The sequence below is a fragment of the Cynoglossus semilaevis genome, chromosome 12 (assembly GCF_000523025.1).
Source record: "Cynoglossus semilaevis isolate Cse_v1.0 chromosome 12, Cse_v1.0, whole genome shotgun sequence".
NCBI lineage: Eukaryota > Metazoa > Chordata > Actinopteri > Pleuronectiformes > Cynoglossidae > Cynoglossus > Cynoglossus semilaevis.
In genome coordinates this window covers 10,878,422-10,906,242 of record NC_024318.1, presented here as the reverse complement: position 1 = coordinate 10,906,242, position 27,821 = coordinate 10,878,422, and the positions used below count along the sequence as shown (strand labels likewise).

Sequence of the window (27,821 nt, the reverse complement as noted above, 5' to 3'; positions counted from 1 at the left end):
CCTCTTCTGGTGGGTGATAGCAGAACGTGATAGTACTGATGTCTTGTTAGCAGCGACACATGTTCCCTTTCATACAAAAGCAGCTTTCTAACCACTTAATGGGATTGCTGTTGTTGTTGGTTTTTTTCCTCCCTTCCCCTGCTCTGCACAACAAACACTTCCTAGAAGTGGTTCAACATGTGCCCAAGGAATTTGCCTTAGCGTTTCATAACAAATCAGCCCAGGTCAGGGGCTAAGATTGGCCCCCAGTGGTAAACTATTGAAAACAGCTCCTCGACAAGACGAGTGAGGGAAGAGGATTTTCCACTTTAAAAGGAGAATCATCTCTGCTCAAGGCATTAGCCTGTGTTCAAAGAGATTAATTTTTATGTGAGATGAAATTGATACAGTCATGCGCTGTTCCTGGATCAGTGCTGGCTTTGTTCACTGACAGTGACCGGGCAACGAAGAATTTAAATTTACATTTAAATTTGTCAAACGCACACAAACACGTAAATACTGACATTTTGTTGAGATGATGAACGGAGTAACAAAATATGACGCATAATCTAATTAGAGATTAGTCCAATGTCTACCAGACTACATAACAATATATTCTAGTCAAACAGCTCCAGAGAATGTAGACAGCAAAATAAACACTGCACAGACTTCACCTCCACGAAGCACCACTGGTATCATCACTTCAACCTTTTATATACGACCACCTATAGTAGCCTTCACTGGACAGTACCCAGAAATAGCAGAAGTAGCACATGCTAACATTATGATCTGCTATAAATAATTATCAAGAACATAGAAGTCAGTTATCAGCTGACTTAATAATTTATTAAAACCTACAAAGTGTTAAACAACAACATGCTCAAGTTTAACTTTTTCTTCAAACACTAATTTTGCTTTTTACACATTTTTTTGTTGTTGACAAAGCAGTGCCTTTAACAGCAGCTCCATCCCAGTGCAGTGATGCCCAAACAGAGCAAACTCTTTAGGTAAATTACATTTTTATTCTCATTTCCTTGAGGAGAAGCCAATCATTTCCTATGATTGAAAATGATATAAGGTAAAATTCTGAACAAAAAAAAGTCATTATCATTTTTTGTGCCTTTTGTACATTTGCAATTAAGTCTTAGTGGAATCTGAATTAGCATTTCAGCAACGACAGGGAATCACAGAGGCTAATGCTGCAGATTGTAGAACATCAAAGTAGCAGAGAGGAGAACAACGACTCAGACGAGTTTACAGATGCTAAGGAGAGCCGAACATCAGTGACGGCTTTAAGAAAACACCGCCCGTCTCTTGTTCTAACAGAAGAACAATAGCGTGTCTCCCAGCGTTGGCGAGGCACAACACAAAGGCTCCGCAACACTCCCCACGCTGTTCACCCAACTTCAAGTTTACGAGCGCTCACAGCAGTTTACAGCCGACAAATTTCATTTTCTACTCCCAAATCCTATCGCACATTATCCTGTACATTGCATTAGGACTCTAATCTTCCTTTTCTCTTCCTAAGCAGAAGAAAAGAGCGCCTTCATGATTAACCCACTTTACAGCAATAAATAAACGCATCATCCAGTAATGTACACCAGATTTAATTTGAAGCTGGAGAAAAAAAAAGGACCAGAGCACTGAAATGGGAAAAAAAAAAAAAAAACACAATGCAGACACAAACGATTGCCTTAGGAATTAATTTGAATCTTCCATAATTTTCTCTCTCACTCACTCTATCTCATGCTTGCTGCATCATTTTTGAACTCAAGTCAACAGGACGACGTTGTCCCCTCAGACCTCGCTGGTGTAAAGACTTCAAAACACAAAGAGAATATAAAAGAAAACATGATTAATCCACATAAAACCAGCGTTGTATTAAAGGGAAAAGAAAAAAAAATGAAATCTTTGAGTCAACACTTTTTCAGCCACATCTTTCACATGAAGCCCATGTTGCTTTTGCTTTCCCATCGTTTCTTAGCCTCGAACCTGCAGCACAGAGAAAAATATCAACTCATGTTATACAGCAATAATACAGTAATAGGTTGAATAATATAATATTACACTGTGCAAAAGTTTTAGACACATATACATTTATGTGTATATATACATATTTGTGTATATATAAATATGATATATATAGTGTTGAAGATTTTTTTAAATTAAAAATTTAGAAATTCCTTCACCTCACCTTTCTAAGACAGCGCAGCGGCATCATAGCAGGTTTCACTACTGTCCTCAAACATTCCCCTCACTACCATTCTTCTGTCACAAATTACCCATTTTCATTTTCTGTTGTTTCATTTTCTGCCTTTTGTGAACTGTCCAGTCCTTGGGTGTTCGACCTTTCAAACTCACTCAAACTCATCAACCTTTACTACCTCTGGTCTGTGCAGTTCTATCTTTCCACTTGGATCACTCATTTAAGGTTCAGTGTCGATGAGAGAACCTTCTGGTCTTATATGTAAGGCGTTTATTCTAAATGTACACACCTGCCTAGAACTTTTGCAAAAACCCATATCTAAGTGCATACAAAGACAATCAAATATGGTTTTTTTAATCAAATCTTAACCATAGATAAGACGGTGTCACAGATACAATGGACGGCGTAAACACCCAGAGATAGAAAATGTTCGTACCCCCAGGCTATTTTCTTCCTTTTCTGTGCCGTCCTCTCAGCTTCCTCTTCCTGTTTATGTTGCACAAAGTCACGACAATCAGCAGCTCGAGCAATTTTCACAGCCAGCTGTAAAGACACAGTCACAGACAGAGTAGAGGCCAATTAGGGAATGGAAATCAGTCTTTAAGTGAGCAGCAGTCTTTGGACTGATGTGTCAGGTCGGCTGCTCCGCTGACTCCTCCACAACACAGCAAAGACATGAGCTCACGCCACATCACTGCTTTGAAAACATTCACATATGAATAACTTCCGGGTTGTAAAAAAGAATATATGACTATAACAAAAGTTAACTAGTTATATGAAGTTTGTAGGAGAAATATATTTTTATATGCAGAATCATTTACAGCACATATACATGGGTGCTATATATATGCATATACATACTGTAAGTGATATATATATAGAAACATACATATACGAAGAAGAAGATATAGCGTATACATATAGTTGAGTCGTTTTGTCATTATTGTTAATTATGATGGTATTTGTTTTTCGTGGTTAATAGCATTGATGTAAATAAATTTAATAATAAAGGATTTTCATTTTGTCATACATTGTTAATTCTCTTTAGCTAATTTATTGTGATTGTTTTTGTTTAAGGCAGTACACAGTACAATAAGTCATGTTTTTATGCTTCTACCTTTGTCTCATTGTCATAGTATTATTTTCTTTTCCTGGTTTAATGCGCAAATAAAAGAGCCGAATAAATAAATAGTGAGAAACAATGTTCAGCATTTTGCTCCAAAACGTTGCAGAGGCATTTGTCCTCGTCGTCATCAGTGTAAAAGTGTTTGGGAGTGCTACAGGCAGTCCTTGAAATCAGAAGAGAAGAGAATGACCGTGACTGCAAGAGGCAAACATTCAAATCCCAGGAAAGACGTGCATGTGTGTGTGTGTGTGTGTGTGTGTGTGTGTGTGTGCATTGTGAAGCAGAATAATCCCAATAACCCCAGTCACACAGAAGCACAGGAAACAAAGGGAAAAATCCTGCCCCTTCTCACTCCTGAGATAGCTTTATTATTCAAGCAAAGGCAAACTTTGATAAACAACTTGGAACAATTTCACCAAACCTTTGGGTAATTCGCTCTAATATTCAGAGTACAAACAGAGAGGAGAGGGAGTCTTAAAGGTAATGAGGAAATGTGCCACCACTGTGCCACTTGAAAAAAAGACCTGCTGGAAAAAATGTTTCAATTATAATTAAGTGGGATAAACTTTATTAGAAAGACTGAAACTAAAATATCTCCTAATGCATGCTGGGATTAAGCAGGTCAGAGCAGGCAGGCAGGAAAAATTAAACTCTAAAGGCTTTTTATCACCATATTTCAGGAACCAAGGGTGTAAAATGTTCTAATTTGGGATACATTAAAAGCCATAAAGGTCTTTCAGAAAGATTAATGGTACTTTGCTCGGATTTAAGATAAGGGCTGCGGCTGGCTGTGACTACTGGGCTGAGGCAGGGCCCTGGAGGCATTCATCTATACAGTCACTGGAAGATTTGTGAAAGGGTCTGCATAACCCGCAGCATACATACTACGACAGTCTTCCACTTGTCTGCAACGTTAGAGGTTGGAAATTCTTCAAATCACGTCTTCTCCTCTTTAGGAGAGTTTGTCTCTTTCTACATTGGTTGCGAATTTTCAAACAGCTAAAACTCCAATAGCATGAACTGAAGGATAATATACCAGAGGTTCCATTCAAAGATTCTAAGAAAAAAATCCTACACTACAGCATTTATAATATTTGAAATTTATTTAGTTTTACATCTGCGATATTTAGCTATATTTAGAATTACAAATATTTCATTTACCATTTGAATACATCTAACAGATAACATACACAAAACTAGTCTGTCTAGAGTTTCAACGTGGATTATTTATTAAAATTATAATTAATTTGTATTAAATCAAAAATATAGCAAGTAGCTTTAATGCAAAAGTAGACAGGAAGTATTTCAATCAATTCTGACCAAGTGTACACGGCGGCTATCAGTTGGAAAGTCAATGACAAAAAGGGCTAAATGTTAGCAAAAGCTAACTACAAGTTAGCTCAAAATGAAAATTTTAAAACATTACAAATACAAATGTTGCGGTTAAACTAGCCTTTACTAAATGTGTCAAAGAATGCCCTAAAATCTCATACAAAATACCTCAAAGCTTGTAGTGAAATGTGTAATTTGCCACACGATACAGTTCATTTTCAAAGCAAAGTCGCAGTTGTTGAAAAATCTGGAAAGTGAAACAAATTTCAATAATAATAATTTAATGATAATAATTTAAATATGTGTCTTACCGTTTTTAATGATTCTACTAAACAACCCTGGACGGGGCTGAACATTAATGTCAAGCAAAGTTACCAAGGAGACAGAGCAGATCAAAGAGACAAAAAAGCTACAAATGTTCTGATTAATCAAGCCTGCAAACAGCTTATTTCCTTTAGCCTGCATGCAAGTATGAAAATGAGATTCCGAGAGCAGTACATTGTGCAGATTTGTTCATTCTTATCTGAACAAAGCCAGCGGCAGCTTATTTCATGGATCACTGCCACTGTCAGCGCTGTGGCGCTGAGCAGGTGACGGCTCCTCTTTCTGTGGCGAGAACAAAATTAGCAAAAAGTCGATACAAATTAGCCTCTCATATTTTCAGTAATGTGACATTATTTTTCATTTACTTTTTTGATCCATTTTTCTGGATTTTCCCCCCTTCCTGCCTCCCTCTTGTGTGCATCACGCTGCCAAATCCTTTCACATCACAGACCGGTGGAAAAATAAGTAGCAAACTACAAACTGGAATAAAAACAGGGAAACCTCCCGCCTTCCTCGTTCTCTCCTGCTCCATCACATACGTACTGAATATAAACAGGACACATAGTTGTAAACATGCTGCAGGACGGGGACTATGACATGCTGTCAACATTTGTCTAAAGCTGTAGTGAACAAAATTTCCTGACAGAATAACCCATAGAATCATTTAAAAAGACATTTCAGTCACAGAAATGATTTGATTCATGGATTTTTTTCAACTTCTCTCTCTCTTATTTATTTATTTTTTTGTTGTTGTAAGTTATTGAGATATCCTTTCACAGCCATATTCACTAGTATAACGTACACCCAGTAGGTGGCAGTAATGCAAATGACAGAATTCAAAACTGCCGGTGAGGCTGAGGGTGTTACCAGAATTAGCTGAGCCTAATCCTGGTAAGAATGACTCTTAAAATAAAACAGCACATTTACTGTATACTAGCATGATGCTAACAGACTAAGTTACATTGACATGTTAGGGAATTGCTCACATGCTGCTAATACGTTACTACTACAGCACCACCTAAAAACATTTGTTATGTGCTAGTGCAGCCCAAATACTGCTAACCTGCTAGATTAGGCATGGGCAAACTATGGTGTGGGGGCCGGATGTGGCCCATTTGGCTTTTTTATCCAAATATGGGCAAATTATGTTATTCATTTATATTATCATTATACGTCTGCCTTTTCACTGCAATGCCTGCATTTCTCCAACATATGGCGTAGAAAAGACTGAAAGCATTTTAGCATTTTAGCCTTTATGCATGACTTTTACATGTCATTTATTTTAACGCTTCATCCATCTGCTCCAGACTTAACCCCCCCCTCCCCCCTTTTAAAATTTTAGGACTCATTGTGGACTGCTCTGACCCAAAAGTTTACCCACGCCTTTGCTAGTTGTACCTTGGATGGTGTGTTTTTTTTAATTCAATGAACAATTAGATAAAAAATTTGTCAAAACATTAGAATATAATGCAACGGTAATCTCAAAAGGATTCCTTAAATGCAGGGTAACGACAATAAAGCAGTAATTATTTTATATGTTATTTTCCAGAATGAACTAATAATACAAGCCACTTGTCTTTGTCAGCCTCTCTGCAGTGCGCTCTGTGCAGAGCTGTGTTAAAAACTGAGTTTATTCACAGGATTAATGCTCTGACCTTTGGAAGATTGTAAGACAGAAAAACATTCATGGTGCACAATGTTGGCACTGCAGCAGCAGCAGCAGCAGCAGCAGCAGCAGCAGCAGCTTAAGGCCACGACGAGGGTTAAGTCAACAGCACAGTTTTCTGTTCATTCATGTTTGGGTCGTCATGGAGATTCAAAAAGACGGCCCACGAATGGGAGCCCGGTACAAAACCAGCTTTGCCGCTGCTATAGAGCAGGACATCGACGAGATAATTCCAACGTGTCTCAGTCAGAGCTTTAAAACAATATTGTTGTTGTCTTTGTGTGTGTGTGTGTGTGTGTGTGTGTGTCATTCTGGAGATTTATTTAGAAGTTTAGACTGTGGCAATTACAAAGCAGGCAGACAAAGACAGTAGCTGACTGAAGGAAATGATTTTCTTTGTGGATAAATTGTTAATGCTCCTATTAACACTAGGAAATAAATGATGGCTTCAAGGAAGAAATAGCCTTAAAGCTATTCATAAATTTCCAATCCATGAAGCCTCTTCCAATTAAAATGTGTGAGAGGTGGATTAACAAGGGCTATATGGCTGTGCCTCGCTAAATCACCTCCCCAAGCTGCTCTGCTGCATTTGACGTGTAAACGATTAATAACCGGCCTAATTCTCTTATCACGCCACCTTAATGCCTAAATAATGTGGCCTTAGTGAACTCTGGAAAGAAGGGCTCTATAAGAAAGGAATAGATATCAGATTAACCCACTCGCGTTTTATTTCTGCGTACTTTCTGACAAGTGAGGCGGGGCGTTGGGGGGGGGGAGGAGTGATTTCAGGAACAGCCGACGCAGGGAGAGGCCAGTAGGTTAAAAGGTCAGTCTATAATAAGCCTATCACATTAGAGAGAAGATAGAGAAGACTTTTTTTTTAAATTCTGGCTATTTTGGAGTGAGTTGAAGTAATTACAAATTATCTCAGCAAAACCAGGGGTCGGGGTCTTTTTCTATTCGTGTAAAATGTTCTACTACTCTACTTCCTGATACTGATACTATCTAGTTTAAATATGTAGTGCTGTACTTCCCCTTTTCTGTAAGCCACTTTATAAAAACACGGTGTGTCAAGGTGACAGCTGTTAGGTCCTTGGATTAAACCACGTGGACACTGTACTATGGAATACAAATGTTTATTATCTTAAGTTGATACACCCCCCTGTCCCATCCCAGTTTTCTTTCATCTTGACCACAGACATAGAGATGCATAGCTGCCTCCTACTGGACTTTTTTTCTTACCAAAAAATGTATCCGTTCTGGTTCTTATTGGTATTATTTTCAATTTCATATATTTAACTGTTGTTATATTTTATTAACATGCTGAAAAGATCTACAGATAACAAAAAAAAACAGTGTCTTGGATGTCAGGATAAGCAATTGTTATACACTAAATAAATGTAATGCAGTGAAAAATAGTTGATTTGAATGGGGGTGGGGGGGTAAATACAATATTATATGCTCGCACCTCAACACAGGTTGACAAACAATATTACATCACCAACTCAGAAAGTCTCTCCAGGGAATGTCTGCTGGAATCTTTTAGTAACCGGACGCAGGACACGCCGTGTTTGGGGGTAGAAAGTTCACTGGCTTTGTGTGTCGTCTGTTATCTCTCCTCTTGTGAGAAGGTCTATTAAAGCGCTTTGAACTGACACTCACAATACATAACATGCCATCAACCGTTTTGTAAGCTAATTAGGGAGGGGGCTAAAAACAGTTTAATTAATGACTGACTGGTTATAAAAATGGCAGTTATGAAAAAAAAGAGAGTGATGCGGCTAAGCCTCCACTACCACCAATTAAGGCCTAATTACAAACAAATTATATATGTGTTTGGCTGTGGGCATTAATTAAAAAAAATGGCTTCAATTAAAAGGGAAAACACGCTAATTAATTAAACATCACACAAATCTACATTCAGAACTATGCTTTGTCTATCAAGTAATTAATGAACTACAATAATCCAAATGAGATTCCCAGGCATTTGATAAAAGCTTAGTATCCGTTTCAAAATCCAACATAAAAGTAAGGAGCAGAAATTTAATGTGAGTCACGCCGAGATACAATAAAAGTTCAATCAACGATAAATTGCTAACGCAGAGGGGAAAATGAACAAAGCAAAGAGTTTCCCCTAAACTCAATGAATTAGCCCGGGGTAAATACTGAACCAGGAGAGAGAGAGAGAGAGAGAGAGAGAGAGAGAGAGAGAGAGAGAGAGAGAGAGACTTCTCCTGTGATGGGTGGAGAAAGTCAGAATCTGATATTGTCAGATTTTCACCAGAGCCCTGCTCCTGAAATTCTTTGATTACAAACATAGGGCACAGAAGGGATGCTGCTGAGAGGGAAAAGGGTGTAGAATAACATAAATATCATGAAACAGTCTTAGTTCAGCTCTTTGTCTGAACTAAGCCACCATGTCTCCTCCAACAAAGTGCTGCACCACCTTTGTTTCACAGCATTTAAGCCCAGCTTTCCAAAGGGTAGATTTCAAGGACAGCGGGTTTTTTTTTAATTCTCTCTCTCAAGCAGCTGCTCCTATTGAAATATATATACAATGAGTGATACTGGAAAAGACCACATGTTTAAGTGACTACAGTATGTCATGGGTTGAACACACTGAAAATTCATGTGGTTAATTATTACATATAAAGTGACCAGCTAAAAGGATTTGGTCAAACATGGTAAAAATAAGTTCAACACACAAAGACACAAATATGGGTGAGTCCATGTGATTCAGCAGAATAGTAGATTAAATATCTTTTTTTTTTATCTTGGCTTTTTGAAAGTATAAGGAAAACCTTTGTCACACGTACGTTGCCAAAGACTGCACGTTTATTAGCTAAGAGCTCATTTTAAAACAATGTGATGAAAGAAATGACATGGCAACACATAGCACCACATTTCCAGGCTAGTTTATCAAAACGCCATGTTAACAGTATTGTTTAAAAATCGAATAAATCTCTACACTGCAAAAAAAGAAAAAAAGATTTTTAAGAAAGTAGAACAACCTTGTATAAAGAAAGTCTTTTACACAGGAGCCAAAACTATTGATTTTAGTCTGGTCATAACTATATCTCAGCATTGGTCATATTCTGGTCAGCACTAACATGAGTATCATTTCATAAAATGAATATCAGTTATCACACATTATTGGACACTAGGACTAGATACTTCAAGATCAGTTATTGGTATCAAACCGTGTAATAAAGAATCAATTAAAACTTTATTTGCAAATTAAATTGTACATTAGCGGTCACATTAGTTTGACATGGGTTCAGGTGTTTGGAATTTGTTTAAGAATCTTAAATTAATCAATTATTACGTTTTTGACCAAGTCAAGACAAGAATCAGATCAGACCCATTTTACCAAGGTTCAGAATGAGCAACAGTCATTTCTTGTGATGGAAAAACCCTACAACTACCTTTAAAAAGGAGAACACTGGAGGACTCGGTCTGATCAGTGTATGAAAAATAACATTGTGTTCCCTACAACGTAAGTGTTTTCTTTTAATAAATGAAAGGCGTGTTCACAGACAAGATTAAACGTCGGCTGTCTTCATGTATTCATCTACAACAAAGGTTTAAAGCCTTGGGAGTCATTACCAAAGTCTAATAAGTTTTTTTTAACCTGTAAAATCAAAGCGTCAAGTTTGACAGATGAAAGCGCTCACATCTTTAAAAAATGTTGATGTGTTCTTCAAGAGAACAGTGTTTAAGAAATTGTTTTCATGTGGAGATTAACGAAAAGAAAGTGGAACAAATTAAAATCATTAATTGATATAATGCAACTCCAAAGAGCAGCAACAAACATTTGTGTTGTATAAGGAGGACGGTGACTGCGGGCAGCCTATCTTCCCTCTGTTTTCCTTCGCTTCAAGGAGATAAGTGGAAAAGCTTCAGATTGAGAATGAGAATATCTTTAAACGCCGTCATCCGACATATGCTGGCATTTTCTTAACAAAACAAAGCCCAGAGGGACAAACAAGCCTCTTTAGTTTTTCACAGCTGTCAAAATGCGTTTTGCGTTTTCTTTTTGCAGAAGAAACCTGTTTCTATTCTTTCAGTGAAAAGCCTGGCGCAGTCATGTCTCAGTGTCGTGACCATAAACAAATTAAACACCTGAGTCGTTCTGTGTGAAATGAGCCGCTCACTTATAACCCTGAAATTGATTCTGGCTACAGCTGAGATTATTGGTCCTGTCAAAACATTGTGACCTGACATGCTCTGAGGTACAAATGTATTACAGTAGTGAGGACATTTAACCCATCTGTCTGAAGCAGAAGATTCAATAAAACTTCACCAGCTCTCTATTTAAATTCCCCGTGTTTTTCAGAGGTGTTTTCTAAAGTCACTTCGGTTCCATTGTGAAATAAAGTTATCACTGCTAAACAATGAGTCGCGGCTGCCAGAAAGCTGTCACATCCCATCACTGCTCTGGCAACACTCTAGGCTGGAGCCAGAGGGGGAGAACCTGGGCCCAGGCTAAAAACAAATCCAGCAGCGCTCTAAGAGGCTTTCTCAGGTGCCACTCACACGAGTTTTCATTTAACTCCTCCATATCTGACCACGCTGCTCACAAAGAGGCTGTAAAGCTGCATAGTCAAGTCTATTACACAGGTAGTTAGCAAAAACCAATGGAAACCAATGACAAGTCAAATGCTAATGCTAAAACATGAGTTATTCCATGTAGATAGAGTAGTATAATTAACAGATACGTTAATTATATAACTGACTGGACTTAAACCTGAAGCAGCCTTTTGCTTCATATTTATCATTATAAACGTATCTTCACTTATTTACTGCATATATACATAAACTAATTATTATGATATACATATATATGAAGAGGTATATATTGGGTCATAATAATGGGTCAGAATGTGTGTGTAAATATACTACAATCAAGAACACAGCCTTTTCAGACCGACCTTGGTGAGCGAAATCTTTTGTCCCACAATGGTTATCCCTCGGGTATTTTAGGGTTATAAAAGAAATCTCAAAATTCTGCAAAACTCAGAAATGTATCTGTAAATATTGACACTGTGGTTTAACCTGTTTTGTATACACATTGAGGTAAATAAATAAATGTAAAGCTAACATAATAGCAAGTAAGGAACACATTGTCTATCACTGATATATTGATATTCACTTTGGATGAGTCGTGGTATAAACTGTAACAAAGTGTGTGACAGGTTTTTTTTTTTACTGCTATTATTGATTTAAAAAGTTTATGTAATGCCAAATACGTCATGAAACAAAGAAGTCTAACTTCGACACTCAATGGACAGTAATTCTCCCAGTAGAGAAGTATCGGCACTTGTACGTCTTTTTACACAATTATATGTGTGTGGGCTACATTTTATGCTAAATTAGCTTCAAACCAGTGCCAAGGTGGTTAGTTACAAAACTTCAGGCACTGCATTTAAGGACATGTACACTTCAAAGGTATGAAACTCTTACCTGGAGAATGATTTAACAGTTGGCTTGAAAGCAATGTAGCCTTCATTAAAAAGCAGAGCCAAAAGTCCTTTAGACACTGCAGCACTTCAAAACTAAGGGGAGGGCTTTCCATTAACTCAATGGTAAAAGGCTGCAGGACTGAATGGTGGGTGTCTGCGTGTGTGTTTTTTGTTCTTCCATGTCTTTGCAGCAGAAATGGCTATGGATCCATTAGTCTGATTTGTCACAGCGGGAGAGGCCCAAAGATCTCCTATCAGTACCACGTACCTCTCGAGTGGCGAGTCTGTCGCTCATCTCCTCTGCTTTTGCAATGTCCCCTTCAGCGATGGCCCTCTCTATGCTCTTTTCTAGGCCGGACTGCAGAAGAGGGGGAGAGAAAAAAAAATCAGACTTCTTTTTAAATGGGGTAGAGAGGGAGAGGGAGGGAGAAAAAAAAATCAAAGAGTAACTTCAAAAGTCCCCAGGGCCTTATTTTTAATGTGATTGCCATTACTACAAATATGTAGATTTTCCTTCACAAATGAAAACCTTTTTGATTGGGTATTAGTGGGCACATCTTAGAAATGCTACAGGAGATTACCAAACATAAATGTGACTCTTTAATTACACATTTCCATTACAGGCCTAAGCAGATGGGTGTGAGGAGAAGCCCCCGGTTACTGACGGCAAGGCAGTTCTGAGCCTGGAAATCAGTAACCAGGGGGAAGTGAAGCTCCAGAGGAAGCAACACACCAGATTTCCTTAGCCCCCCAAAAACTTCATCATACTAAAAAAAAAAAACACTGGTAAGAGGCTGTAATTATTCATGCGTCTTGTTTGAAGACCTTAACTTGACAGCAAACGTGCAAGCACAAAACCACCAGGCCTTAAAAGTAATTTAGAAAAAACAAATGTTTCGATCTAACTGAATATAATTTATCTTTATCCTCAGAATTAGAATAATAAGTACCATTATCACTTATTGTATCTCATTAACAAAATCTCAAAATGACAGGTCATCATCCTTTAAATCACCAAACGTCTGTTCGCGTCAGTAAAGAAACACTGTTAGCACATCAGTTAATTACATCTGTCTGCTGTAATGCGTTTTCCTCAAATGGCTATGTAGGGCACAGAAATAATGTCATATTAATTACAAGAAGCTGCATTTGAGGGATGAAGGAGGCCATCATTATACTGATGTGACAAGTTCTCTTATACGCTGCGTGTTAATCGTCTCTTTTATCCTTTCAGAGTTTCTTTTCCAGCAAAAAGAAGCTAAAAGAAATAAGTGAAAACTCAATTTTATGCTGCTTTTAGATAAATGAACCCCAAAATACTACAAAATAATCAATATTAGAGGATTTTCATTTGAAAAGAGGAGACTCGTCATCTGCTGGGTCAGCTATTATGTTCATCAAAAATTATTTGGCTTCACTTATTGTACAATTTATAGGGTTGTCCATAACAGAGTATTGAGAGTGTTTTTTGGTTTGTTTTTAAATGATAATTACTACATTATTTAAACACACCTACTATTGCAATCACTTTGCATGTAACTACCGTCGTGGAGCCATTATGTTAAATTCATTCATCATTTTATGCAGACAAAAGACCAAAATCTCACTTTAATCTCAAACCTACAAGAAGGCAGAATCATCCTAATCTTATCAGAAATTGTAGCCAAAACCTAATCCCTATTATTCTTCTGACTGTCAGAGTGAGCTACCACGAGGATCCCCCTAATCCATATGTCGTGTCACATACAACAACAAGAGCAAACAGTGAGACACAAAGACACAGGCATATACAGTAGTTGTTATGATCGGCAGCCAAGGACACGGTGCTAAAGCTCTGCAGATAAACTGGTAGGCAGGGGTCTTTGTTACCTTTGGAGGGGGTACGGAACATGCAGGGGGATCAAATCGATCATTCACACCAAAATACTGCTGCAGCCCATTCCAGTGCTTCTCCCGTTCCTCCTGACCCACACTGTTGACAAAATGAATGTGTGTTAATGCTCAGCATTTGCACAGAAGCAGTGTGAAAAGACAAGCTTCATTTTTTTTTTTATTGGTAAGTCTATATTTTGCATATTTGTAAATCACTTTTTTGTTATGTAAAAATGCTTAAACATTTTATATAATATACTGAAAGCTAAAATATGATCTCATAAATTTTTGATTCATTTATAAAGCACTTTTTATACAAGGAATGTAGCACAACGTGCTGTACAGATACAGATATGAGAGATATTTAGTCACAACTTGTATGTTTACTGCTACATTATTTGTTACCAGTATACCTTAAACATTATTTTTTTTCAGCTACCTAATCTTACAAATCAATACATTGTCATAATTTGGTACCTTGTCTCTGTAGACCCCCCGCATTTGGCTGCAGCTAGATTATGAAAGGAAGAAAATGAAAGTTTTAGTTTAAAATGAATTAACATCAACTAAAATGCATCAATCTATAATGATGTGCTTATGATTAAGTCTAAAGCCTCCCTTAAAGTTTCATTTAAGCTCAAGACACACTACACTGACCACATGTCCTTAGATTCATCACAACAATGTCATGAGAAACCCAAATGGTGTCACAGGTTCAAATTCATTGATGAAGAGACACTAATACAATCTTGCCCAGTTTTTGCTTAGTAAGAGACACATGTAGTCCGTATATGACAGGTGTGGGAGAAATACTATGTGTAATTGGATGTATTTGCATGTTTTTGTATTTAATTTAATCAATGTAGCCGATAATTAAGTCGTTTTACCTTAAAATTTAGTTTACAGCTGTTGTATGAGTGGAAGATCAGCCATGAAAAAGACCAGAAGGGCTTGGATGGTTACACAAGGAACCCAACTTTTATTTAGTTTATTGGAAAATTAGGCTGCTTTTGACTAAAAAAAAATTACATTAGTTTATTATAAATGTTTTTCTGAAGTCTTATGGTATAGATTATGTAATCTGTCTTTTAAAAAAACACAATAACAACAATAATACTGTCAATGACATGACCAACAATCTGTCTATATATAATTGTAAGAAATTAAATAATAGATTTTATATCAGAGACCGTGATTGTGTCGTTTTCTTTTTCTCTTTCTGTGAACTTTAACTGCCTCCCAGTCATCCTTCTTTTTTCGTAGGTCCTGGAATTTCTTTAAAACAGAGAGAACTCGTTAGGGTATAACAACGTCTGATGCAAGTTAACAGCACTACGAAATTATACTGTATTTATGCAAAAACAAACACTAATAAATAAATGATTTAAAACAATGAACCATGTGTCAGCTGCGACTATAATAACACTGCATACCTGCCAGTTTTGTTGGGATATACCCGGTAAGTTGCATGTCGGGGAATCACTGAGAGCATTACTGACAGTTTGTGCAGAGCTCTCACACTTTTCCTCCGTGTCTTTTTTTACAGCAGCCTCCTGCATGTCCTCGTCGTCACTTAGACTCAGGTCTTCCTCGGTAAATCCCTTCGGCAGAAGTCCACTGTACTTTCCGAGTCTAAAGTGTGAAGTCATTTATGCAATACAACAATTATCTTAGGTAAAAATCTCCTCTAACGTTACATGTATTGCTGTCGCTTGTGATGGCCATTACTTCCGGATACAAACGGTGACGTTTACTGCACGAATACATAGATTGGTTTAGAACGAAGCGCCGAGCAAAAGTGTCCAATCATACTCAAGCTTACAAATGAGTGTGGCTCCGAAAGAACAAACGCTTTCATTGGCTTATTAACGGAAGTTATAACGTGTGTTTTTCTCTTCTATTGCTTGTTTTGAGAATATTGTTGCACACTCTGTTGGTTTAGTAACTTTATAAGTTATAAGTCAATTTTAAACAGAAGTAAATGTAGACGTTTAATCATTCTTTGTATAAAAGTTGAGACAGCTGCTGGGGAGCATTTCTAATTGAGGTGAGTCAGGCAACTGACAGGTCCCTGAATTAACAGCAATCATTCAAATGTTCACCTATATTTGTGGTGAGATAAGCGTCCTTCTATGACCGGTGATTCGCAATTTGCTCAAAGTGCTCCTGGCATTGCATTATTATCAGAATGATTAGCATGCAAATCTGTTGTAGCCCCTGGCACTGGCACAGGAACATCTACCCTTAAATTGCTCTTTCACACTTATTCACATTAGGCTTTCATTCGGCTGCTTCTTATTGCAAAGCCAACAATCTGCATAAATTATGGCCATGGATTTATTTTGCCATGTGTAGACTGAGACATGTCAGTTTAGACTTTAAAAAGAGGTAAATGTCTGCCCTGTGCATTCACAAAATACAGTGTTTTAGATAAATTGTTGTAAAAACTGAGAACGCTATGCTTTAGCTACAGGTATGCCTAGTTCTGTTATTTACAGAAATAAACAGTGAGATAAGAGTAAGAGAGGTGATTAAAAACTAAATATTTCAGATTTGAAGATTTTTCTTTCTTTTATTAGTACAGGACATCATCAAGTGACACTTGTTGTTCCTGAATTTACCAAAAAAAAATCTAAAAAAAAAAGAAAAGAAACAATCACAGAGTAAACGATCAAATTTAGACTAAGTGTGCGGACACAAATGAAGACCTGAAGACCTTGCTCTCCCCCTGACCTTGCTCTCAGCCTCCAGCCACGTACTTACTGAGCCCAGCTTTAAATGCAGTGCATATTAAACTGTGCTGATACGGCTTATTCTGGTATATTAAATGTCATCTGCAACATGTAAAATCTCTATCTCATCCTCTAAAATATACTGCTATTAACTGGTGTCACTCACTCAGCATTATCCTGACTTTAATTACATGTGTGACAAGTTGAGCATGAGGACGGCGTCTGAAGGTAAATGACTGTCACAAAGTCTTGCTAATACTAAACAATTTTGGCATTACAGGTCTGAGTCATTTCCTTATTGATTACTAGACCTTATGTTCTATTTCACACTTGAATTAATGTCTTCCAGCTTTCCCATCATCCATCCCTCTCTCTCTCTCTCTCGCGCGCGCGCTCTCCCTCTCTTGCTCTTTCTCCCTGGCATGCACTCCAGTTCATTATTTCTGTCATTTCTTGGTAATTTGGAGTTGGCTGGTTAAAACTTAGCCTCTTATTAAGTTTTGGCCATGGTGGATAAGAGGCAGCACTGTAAGAGCACAGAGATAAACTAATCATCTTAAAGCCCTAATTATAAGTATCTTGCTGTGACAGACTGTTTTTCGTGAGCAGGCCAAATTGAGCTTCAAATGAGGAAAGGCATATCTGTGCAAGTGGTAATAATTTTAAGTCATCTCCATCTGGCTTGGTGTGGCAGAATTCATTAGTACAGATTAGCGCTGTGTGTACAAAGTAAATGAGATATCTAATAGCAAACGCGGAGGTCCGGGGACACTTAATTTCCTCCCCAACATGAGGGATGATGTTAGGGGTGATTTTATATGTGAATATAAATGTATATATATATTTTAATATTTTTGACATTGACAGTCAGTGTTTTACCAAACAAATACATTAAAAGTGCCACTAAACTGTTGACCTTCCTCCACATCTTAGCAAATTTAAAAATGAACATTCCAGATTGCATCACTCTGATACAGAAGACCTTTTTCTTTTCTTTTGTTTTTTGAAGGGTCTGAAAAAAGTTAATTATGTGTGTAAGAAGAAGGTTGAGGAGAAAAATAATAAGATTACAAAGAATAATTTGCTGATATAATTACACCAAAATTGGGTACACACAATCGTAAAATACATGTATTGCTTGACCTGGGTTAGCCAGTGAAATAAATCCTCATTCTATAGCCTTTGTTAATTTGTTTTTATCACCTCCAAGTGGTGTTTGTGCAGGCAGTTCAATTTGCATGTGTAATTCCACTGTGCAAATTGACAACAAGTAGATAATTCGAGGAAATAGGCTGGTTGCAGGCCCCTGCTATCTTCCCAAGCCTATTCATTTTGAGGAACCAGTGAGGCATGAAACTCATACATCAACTATTTCCTGACAACGCTTAGGCTTATTGTTCCCTAAAATGTCATTACAGCCATTATTTATGAAGCTAATTCATTTATTAAACTGTATTTACTCAGACTGAATTTGTCACAGTTTATCCATATCCCCGACGCTGCTTTTGAACAATGTATTACAATGAGTATGTCTGATCACGAACAGCCTGGAACAGAAGTTTGAAACAAACCATTTGTCTGTAACAATAGTTGGATTGCTGCAAAGAAAGTCTAGAGTTCTACGTTTGATTAACTTTCTACGTAGAAAGGTTATGTGTCAACACCAGCGGCCTCTAAAGTTTTATTCAAGGTGGGTGACAATAAGTGTATAAGGAAAATACACACATATTTTAGCAATTTTAGCAATAATTTAGCAAGCATAAGCTTTATTCTATCAATCTTGCTTTAGATAGATAACCTATAATGGTCACTTACTCTGCTATTGTAAATATTGCATCACAACAATGTGATACTAAGTGATACTAACCTACTACAGGAAAAACAAATTGTTTGGTTGAGCTTAAAAGGGTAAATAGACCCAAACCCACACAATAATGCCTATACAGTATTTGTCTAATTGCAATACGTGCTTAATCCTGCTGATTCTTGTTTACAAATGCTGTTAAAGTAAAAAAAATGTAATTGTGTTTTTCACATTTTTCTGAAAACCTTAAAGTATGACTGATATGTAAGATGGCTGTTGTGCTGTGTGGCTAATGTTAGGCTTGTATTTAGTGTTATATTTCTTTTTTGTATTGGTTAAAAAAAGGCATCAAAATGAGCCATGAAACACAGACACTATCGGTCCACTTCTAAGACTGTTAATGAAACTAGTAAAGTATCCGGTGATAAAATGTGGTTCTTATTTAACACTCACAGCCGACCCAAGCCATGGTTCGCACATGGTAACAGACTCTAGCCAGAACCATTGTTCACTCCACACCGATTATAATCTTCTAAGGTTTTAGCTAACACGGAGTGAAGTGAACATACACTAAATACAATCAGCAGCTATGTGAACATCAACAACATAAATTCCCTCCTAAAACCTTAATGGTATTTGAATGTGTCTTGGTTACTTTCAACACATTGCTGTCAAACATCTGGAGCTCAGTAGTTCTCAGCCTGTGCCTCCTGGCCGGTTGCTGCTGACTTATAGATCTGTCAGTTTAAAGCAGCATATTCCTTGACAATCTGTACCCACGTGCCATTGTGCAAGATGAAGAAACACGTCATGAATTTCAATGTTACACATTCTCTCTGGATTATACCGTCATAGTATTCTCCTGCAACGCTCTCTTGGCAGGAACCTGCCAGCCAGAGACACTTATCGCAGCTCAGGTGATGACGTGCTTTTAAACTGTTATTCTAATATTGATTTGAACGTGTGACATTTTAATTAATATTGGGTGTTAGCTGTCAAATAAGCAGCCAATCTCATTGGTTAGAATGTGAGACAGGTGATGTTGTGCAGAGAAGATAATACTTCAGTTCTTACTGTGGAAGGGCTGTAAAAAAGAGACTCAACGTGTAGAAAAACTGTCAGTGACTACATGCAACACACTAATATCTGTTCTCACTGTGATTCTGTCAAGGTCTTTTCTGTGCCCGACAACACCAACCAATGAGACGCAGCGTGCGCCTTCCAGCTCCTACAGGTTGCAGGGAACGTGATGTTGTTGGCCGTCTGTGTTGCCAGTAGACATAGAGGAGCAGAGAGAGAGATGCGGTGAGTGGAGACACGACCAGAGGGGAAATTAGGTAACTTTGCAGCACTCCATTGAACAGCAATAAGCTTTCAGGGCTTAGCAAGCATAAACACATTAAACTGATGAGATTCATCAGCACTCTTGTGTCAAATCTCTGTAACCCAGAGCTGCAGTGGCAGCAAACTGTCGAGCAAGAGCAAGAGAAAACAGTACTGTACAGTGGCTTCTGGATGTTTCCTGGTGTAAACACACTGAGTCAGACTGTTTAACGTAAAGTTACTTTATTATTAACCTTTGAGATGACTTACATTGAAATAAAACAATAATGTTATTAGATATTTTACTAAATTACAAATAAGCTATAAACTGATTAATGGCAGATTATAGAATAATATAATGATAATAACAACAATGTATAATAATATATAATGTCTATACTCATTTTAAATGAATTCTGTATTCATTTCTAACTAACCATGGCTGAACCACGATGCCACCTTTAAACAGAGCCATATGAGGCAACGTTCATTTGCTGAGGTTTTTGTCATATTTGATTTTTAATTGGTGTAATCTTAAAACTTCCCAGCTTAAGGGGCTTATCCTGATAAAGTAATACTTTTAAATTGAAATATTTCCTCTCAAAGGTACGAAGGCCTTCAACTTTATTCTTCCATTTATCTGTTGTCTGCTTTTTTTATTTTTTTTTATTTTTTTCAAATCACGGGAGCCTTCTTCCTTTTAGATAGTTTCACCGGAGGCAACCAGATCAGCATGAAATTAGTTCTGTTTGAATCTTCACATGGTCCAATCAGATGAGCTGAGATTTAATCTTGGCTGGCCTGCCCTACCAGAGTCCGACCCCTCAGATGAAATGGACTACATATTCATAGGTTCACTTGCATGGTTGATTAGAACCGTGTAGATGGAAGGTACAGAATTTCTTCTCTTTATCTTTATTCCAATTTCTTTGTGTGCAAACAAAGAATCTGGATTAAATGTTGTCTAGTGATTGGTTAAAAATGTAAATAGACACATCGATGCACCTTTTTTTCCCTCATAAGTCCAACTGTTACTGTTAAGAATTCAAATTTGCTCTTATATTTTTCATCCCATTTTCAACATGTAAAACGCAGTAACTGCATAACTGAACAGCATAATATTTTGTAAGATGATAGTGTGTGTGTGTGTGTGTGTGTGTGCCCCTTTGGCTTAATTACTGGAAGAAATAATACCACGCCTTTGAATAATGGGAAATATTACCTGAGAAATTAATTATAATGATAGTATCTGTGGAAGTAGGCTTAAATGCCATCTTAAATTACATGCAGAAACTTTTAGCTCCTTTTATTATATAGGCTGGAATTACATGGATCTTTTTCAGGGTGTGCAATTCACACATGAATACATTATATTTAATGTTTTTCTCGTTCCGTGTTTTCTTTTCTTTTTTTCGCTCATTCACATTGTTCATGTTCATCACCAGTGGTCTGTCCTTTTTCCCTTCATACAGTAGTATTACAGAATATATAATCTGTAATTTTTTAAATGTAAATACAATGCAGTAATATACCAGTGGCTTTTACTGGTCTGTTTACCAATATACTGCACTTTTTAAATGCAAAAAACCTAATAGATTCTAACTGGAGACTTAATCCTTCAGTTCTATATGTATCCGATTGTTGTTGATGTCATTGTCATATTACCCTTTTCATTTATTAAATACACCGATTTAAGAAGTAATTCAGGGAATAAGTCAAGTTAACGTACATGCTAAAATTTTGTGTGCAATAACTGATTACACATTTTTAGCAGATTTTGTAGAAAAAAGTGATAAAGCCGTATCTAAAATGACACAGCCTTGGATTGACTGGTGATACTGAATAACAATGTTGTTGCCTTAAACAGACGGCTCTCCATTTGAATGGATCATTAATTGCCAGTGTTTTTGACCACAGTTAGATCACATTTCTAAATGTCCCTTTGTGTTATACAGTACCTGCATATTTGCAGGCTTTATTTTAAAATGATTTCACAATCCACACAATAGCAGTGAGGAACTACCAGTACGCTGAGTTCACAGGTAATTTCTAGCGTCAAGGCACAGGAGGAAGCAGGAAGCCTCACATAACAGAAATCTCCTGCTCCCCACGGAAAGAGAGAGAGTGCTGGTAAAAATGCCTTGTCTTCCTCATTACACTGCTGTCATTTACTCTTCATCCCCTGTACTCTTTAGTGGCATTAAGACGGGATGTAAATTTGACAGTTAACGCTGTTAGAAAATGGCTAGTTCAAGAAGGGCAGGAATTAGAGATGGGCATTAGGCGCTGATAAGCTCCTTTCCTCTGCCGTGGCGGCTGCTTAACATTCATAGGAAAGTCATCATCAAACAACGTTATCACAGCTCTGTTGACGGCTGAGGAACATCATCACTATGATAATTTTTTTATAGCTGTGAGCCAAAAAAGCACTCTTTTATTTCAGCGGTTTGTTAATGAGATAGGAGCTTGTTGGTATGGGCAAATGCAAACTTGCCACTCTCCAGCATTTGTTTGAGTCCCTCAGCTAGCCACCCCCCACTCGCACCCCCGCCCACCCTACCTCCGCTCCTGCACACACACGCACACCATCAAATGCCTCCCACCGCAACCCACTTCTCAACCCCCACATGCTGTTTAATGTTGGCGAGAGAGGGGAGATGAATTTTTATGCACTTCTTTCCAAGTGCTGTGTGTACATTGTTGAAGGAGGGCCTTCATGTGTACCTTTGCAGATCAGTCGCTCAAAGAGAGGAAAACATGCTTATATCAACAAACGCTCTCTCTAACAGCCCTGTAGCTGGCACCTGTCACTCACCTGGGATTTAGCCATAGATCTGAATAGGAGGAGAAAGCTGGTTATTAAAACTGGATAAACTCCTCACCAGCAGCCTGCCATTAACCCTGCTTTTATTGTTAAAAAGGCCACTTCAATGCTTTCATGTGTCTTAATGGTTGGCCTTGTTTATTTACATTTATTAATGGGGCTCTTGGCCCCAGAGGTTTCTTGCGCTCCGTGACGGCCGTATCACTGCTCCTGCTGCTACAGCTAAGCAGCTTTCCTATGAATCACAATGCAAATTGTGAACGACAGATAACGAAATCTGATTTTGGCTTTGCTGCCCTCTGTGGAGGGGTTTAGTTTTTGGAAATCCTCCAAACAATCCAAACAATTTCTAGCATTTTCTAATTACTTTTAAAAGTTTTTACCCAATAGTTAAGGAAATGTTTCCTCATAGTGCTGAGGTGCTCACATCGCTATATTGGTAGCACGGTTAGGAACATCTCTTACAACAAAACCAATCTTTACATGTGTTTCTTCAACAGCATTGACAGTACAGTTTTCATCTGACTGCTCACCTCCCACTGGTTAAATTCGCCAAACACATAAAAGCGTTTCCATCCAATGGAACTGCTGCCACACATTATTTAAAAAGAGAAGACATGTCGTCTTATTTATTTATTCATTTATGATGTATATATCAGAGATGGCACTTTTTGTCACATCAATTCCTACGCCACACGGCGTTCTGTTGAAACCAGGTACGCACAGCAGCACTCTGCCTGTCTCAACACTGCACTGAGGTTCTCCTTAATTGTCATGGCAGTTGCAAAAAGCAGCAGAAGTCTGCACGTTCTGTCATGGTTCTCTATGAGAACAAGAATCCTCCGTGAAAATCCGCCGAGTGCATAAAAATTCTGGGCTGTCAGATACTGTGGAGGCACACAGGAGTATTTGAGAGCTTTTGACACAGTGTGAGGTGGTTATTGTAAGTCATTTTTATGGTAACTTAGCTCATTAAAGCAAATACAAAGCAAGAACAGTCTTTAGAATTATAAAAACGTCTTGTCATGAAGTGGTGGGAATTTTATGACCTATTTTTTCCCTAATACTTAGTATAATAAATATGTTCACACTGTCGGTGATCTGCTCTTTATAAAATTGATATTATAATGTCATAATTAATACATGCGGGGAAAAAATCCCTTTTTATTGGATTTATATGGTTTTGATTTATTAGGCTTTCTTTGTGGACAGCAGTCATTTGTTTATTTCAATAGCAGACCATCACTTTGTGAATGGCTCTGAATTTAGATGTTGTTTGAATTCCATCACAGGTTGAATCTTTTAACTGCCGAAAGAATACAGGATTTATTTATTCCTCCTTTCCATCCTTGATCCTCAGCACATCCTTAAATGTTTATTCTAAATGTGAAATAATTCTCTGTTTCACAGAACATTTAAAACCTTGCCGGAGTATTTTGGGTCCTCGGCTCTGCAGTTTCTAAAATCCTCATAACTAAGCCTTAGTGTGGCTTTCCTTATGTATGATAATGAAATGTAATTCTGCCCTTCACTGACACTCCGGCTGCTCTTATATTCCAGTACAATATTCCCTATTCTGCCTCAGCGTCTATATTTTGACACCATTACTTAATCACATTGTCAAAATCCCCATTTCCTCTCATCAATCCCTCATTCAGATGTATTTGTGATCCTCTTTCTTCTGCCCTCACTGATTTTATTCAGCCTTCATATCACGTTGGTGTTTGTTATTTCCGAGGTTGACTGGATTAGCGCCACTGAAATAGCTGTTACTCTGATTTTTAGGTTATCTACCAAATTCATTAGAGGGAAATGGGCCCATTTTCACAATGGTCTGCTGTGTTTCATCCTGTGGCTGCAGAGGCTTACTGGGCTAATAGTAGCACGTAATCTGCAACCTTTTTTTTTCCAAATATTCTATTTATGGTTATTGTGTTATAGAAATAATTACTAATGTTGGATAAAGGCTATGGTAAAAGTGTAAACCCACCACTGACCCCTTTATCACAATTACAGTGTCACATTACTGTTAATAGGCAACATCTGCTGCACTTCACGTAATTTCTAATGCATTCATTTGTAATTAGTGTTTTAATGAAATTGATACTGCAGTACTGGTTATTAGTGTACAGTTTCCACAGAAACAAATAAATAAATAAATGGCCACATAAAAGAAATAAAGCCAAGCAGCAAGAAAAAAAAAGCATTGAAGCTAACGAAGTTTATTACACACATATTAAAGTAATTTTCACTTTGCCTCCAAGACCTGACCGAAGGAAAAAAAAAAACACTTTTTAATTGTCATTGTACTCCAAGGTGGACTGGGTGTTAGTTTTCTTTCCTTATTAACTTTGAAGTAAGCGCAGAAATGTGTAGGTAGACACAGGGTGGCATCAAATAATCAGCAACTTCAAAAAGCATGCTGCCACTTAGCAATCCTGAAGCTAATGTCCCCCAGACATTGGGAATGGAAATTATTCAAACTCATTTAGTGGCAGCAAATTGGTCTAAGTTCAATCAGAAAACAGACCGACTCTGAACAAGAAGTGCAGCCTAATTATACTTGTTTGTCAAATGAAATTTTCATTTGGGCTGAAATGAAACCTTCCAGCAACTTCTTTTAAGGTGAGCTCCTAGTTGTATTATCAGCTAAATGCAGTAAAATCCATAATCATATGATGATAATGAAAATGGAGCCAATGTTAACATTCAGGCTTCCAGTGCCCCAGGCACATGGCGATAAAAATTAAGTACCATAGTCCTCTGCCAGGCACGCTGACACCCGGGCTGGTCTTTAGCCTCTTAGATGCGTTTTTGCATTTAAAAAACTTTATCAAAGCACTGTTGCAATGTGGAAAATGTCAACGTGAAATGCACTGAAGGCAAATTGGAATTTCATTAATGGTAAAATTATTGCTTTTGACTGATGTATTACTATGCTTGTTAAGAGCTGGAGAGTGGAACGCTGCTCTGTCTGGTTCCCAGCTCTGCCTCTTCTTGTCCCACGTCATTTACTGAAAGTTAGAAATCCACTTTTCAACACCAAATGGAAAATATGAAGTTGCTAAGGTTGCAGGATTTGAGGAATGACGAGTTAACAAACACACGCAGATACTGAGCTCATTAAATAGCAGAAGAGAAAGGTTAAATACGATAACAAAAGCTTTTCATTAGTAGTTTAAAATTACTTTGGTGAATTATTTGTTTTACAATTAATACATTTTACATCCAATATAGATTTGAACAAAGCGAAAGTTCATGTTAAAGGTCAATTCAATCCAATAATTTTGTGTCGGTTTATAAATACAGCATTGTTTTTCATTTCCATTTTCTTGCAGGGGTTGCTATAAATTCACTTTGAATGTCCAAGGTTTTAATTAATGTTTTGGTACATCAGTATTGGTTAATACTAATTAAAACATGGTCAACACTATTTCACTGAAGAACAAGTAAAGTCTAGTTTGCTACCTGAAAAGAGTTTTTTATTAAGGGATCTAAAAGGATGATAATTTTGGATTGTCCCTTTTTCAGGGGTCTTCACAGCGGTAGTCCTCACAGGCAGAGTTCTAATGCAGCCAAACCTGGGGTTTGGACCTTTTATTTCACCTTTTATTTGAGATTTCTCAGAGTCTTGACTCTCTCAAGTGTGTCCTTTGGATTTTAAAGGCAGCTGACATTTTCTTAGTTGCAATTAATTCATTATTAATATCACCCAGAATCTATCAGAGACCGCTGCAGTAAAGAGACCACTTACAAACGTGTTTATTTTTAATGGGAATTCCTCTCAACGATTGACCAAAACAGTCACAAGAATTACTATCTAAGGTTTAGATCACCTTTATGTCAGACACCACCTTCTGTGGTCTAATGTAGACCCTTAGCTGTCAACAGGAAAGATTTGTCAGTCAAAATATTCCTAAAAAGGAACTACCCCAAATATAGGTCCACCGTTGGTCACCTCCCAGTCATATTTTGCCAAAACCATTGTTGGTCAAAGATAATGGGGCCACATTTGCCAGTTAAACGTGGGTCATTTTACCCTTGTGTCCATTTTGCCTGGGCCAGATAAAAGCCACCACTGATGTGATATTGCCAGGCATGGCCCATGTCTGCGTACTATCTGGGTTGGTGCTCTGGAGCGGTGACATATCTTCTCATTGTTAAGCACAGCTACATCTTGACTTAACTGCAGAGAACAGGCCTTTGAGATCCCTGTGTGGATTGGTATCACAGGTAAACAGGCTCAAACTGGTGTAAAGCAATCAGTTCACTGGGACTCCCGCTCATTCATGAAGTGGGTGATGTTTATTGATTTACCTTGTAATCCTCTCAGTGTCAGTGTCGTCAGTGACGGCGGAGGAAAGGGGAACGGTGAGTCAGATGGAGGACGTTTTCTGACGGGAGAACGAGACAACAGATTAGCTTTAATGGGATACTGGTATTCATGTTCTCCTGTGGGCTTTGACTACTGTATATGGGCTCCAGTCTACTGGAGCAGAAGATCATTACTGTAGATTTGGAACTTTAGTGATTGTGGAAGTCAGTCAATCAAGTTTTAAAATAAAAATATATATCTTAGTGAAGAAATTTGAACATTTGAGTTGTTGAATAAATCTGATCTTAAATGAGGTCTATATTTGATAATGGTAAAAATGAATAAATATTTCCACTTTATGAAAGTTAACTGACTATAGCAGTAAAACATATGAGCACATAAAATGGATTACTGCCTTCATAATCTGCATGGGAAAAAATCATTTCTTAGCACTGGTATAAAGACTCAATGAAGAAAACTCTTATATTTTAATATGTACATATACAGATAAAACCAATGATAAAATAATACAAAAAGATCAATGGCTTTATTGTGCAGTTGTTGTTAAGCTTCTAGTACATTCCAAAACATCTGCATTCAAACATCACCGACAACTAAGCCTTTTCTGTTGTTAAACAATTACAAATCCCAATCAATATTGTCGCTCCCCACTATCTGCTGTAATGACACCGTTAATTGAATTCCTAATGATGTTTAAAGCAAAGTTATTTTAATAAACATCTTTCAGCCATTGTTCTTAATGAGAATAATGAACGGGCTCATCTGGAACACACAGCTGTGGTCTCAGCGATGTGGTATTTCAAAGTATGTACAGTGAAGTCCTGACCTCTGGTGT

At 37.5% G+C, this 27,821-nt stretch overlaps 1 protein-coding gene and 1 long non-coding RNA gene across 3 annotated transcripts in view; one reads left to right on the top strand and one right to left on the bottom strand.

Moving 5' to 3' along the window:
- Positions 1 to 6: 6 nt before the first annotated feature.
- Positions 7 to 15,723, bottom strand: fam204a (family with sequence similarity 204 member A). Of its 2 annotated transcripts, XM_008322131.3 has the most exons (8): positions 15,401 to 15,723; positions 15,158 to 15,242; positions 14,445 to 14,478; positions 13,965 to 14,067; positions 12,364 to 12,453; positions 2,622 to 2,728; positions 1,903 to 1,971; positions 7 to 1,798 (listed from the first exon to the last, which is right to left on the bottom strand). In XM_008322131.3, exons 1-7 carry the CDS (start codon positions 15,614 to 15,616, stop codon positions 1,920 to 1,922), a joined length of 687 nt encoding a protein of 228 aa, XP_008320353.1. In that variant the 5' UTR covers positions 15,617 to 15,723; the 3' UTR covers positions 7 to 1,798; positions 1,903 to 1,919. The 2 variants fall into 2 exon arrangements, with proteins under 2 accessions (XP_008320353.1, XP_008320352.1); XM_008322130.3 differs by lacking the exon at positions 7 to 1,798 and having other exon boundaries at positions 1,835 to 1,971; positions 15,401 to 15,722.
- A 130-nt stretch (positions 15,724 to 15,853) lies between these two features.
- The window catches only part of LOC112487848 (uncharacterized), a 17,303-nt gene continuing 5,335 nt past the window's right edge, over positions 15,854 to 27,821 (top strand). Inside the window, exons 1-2 of the long non-coding RNA XR_003051333.1 lie at positions 15,854 to 16,014; positions 19,675 to 19,808. This is a non-coding gene — a long non-coding RNA (uncharacterized LOC112487848). The remainder of the gene's footprint in view (positions 16,015 to 19,674; positions 19,809 to 27,821) is intronic.

What these genes read in the sequence shown, in the direction of transcription:
- fam204a (XM_008322131.3), bottom strand. Translation starts at nt 15,616, where the DNA reads ATGACTTCACACTTTAGACTCGGAAAGTACAGTGGACTTCTGCCGAAG. An exon ending in TATCCCAACAAAACTGGCAG is followed by an intron (nt 15,243 to 15,400) that starts GTATGCAGTGTT and finishes TCTGTTTTAAAG; the next exon opens with AAATTCCAGGACCTACGAAA. An exon ending in GGGGGGTCTACAGAGACAAG is followed by an intron (nt 14,068 to 14,444) that starts GTACCAAATTAT and finishes TTTTGTCAACAG; the next exon opens with TGTGGGTCAGGAGGAACGGG.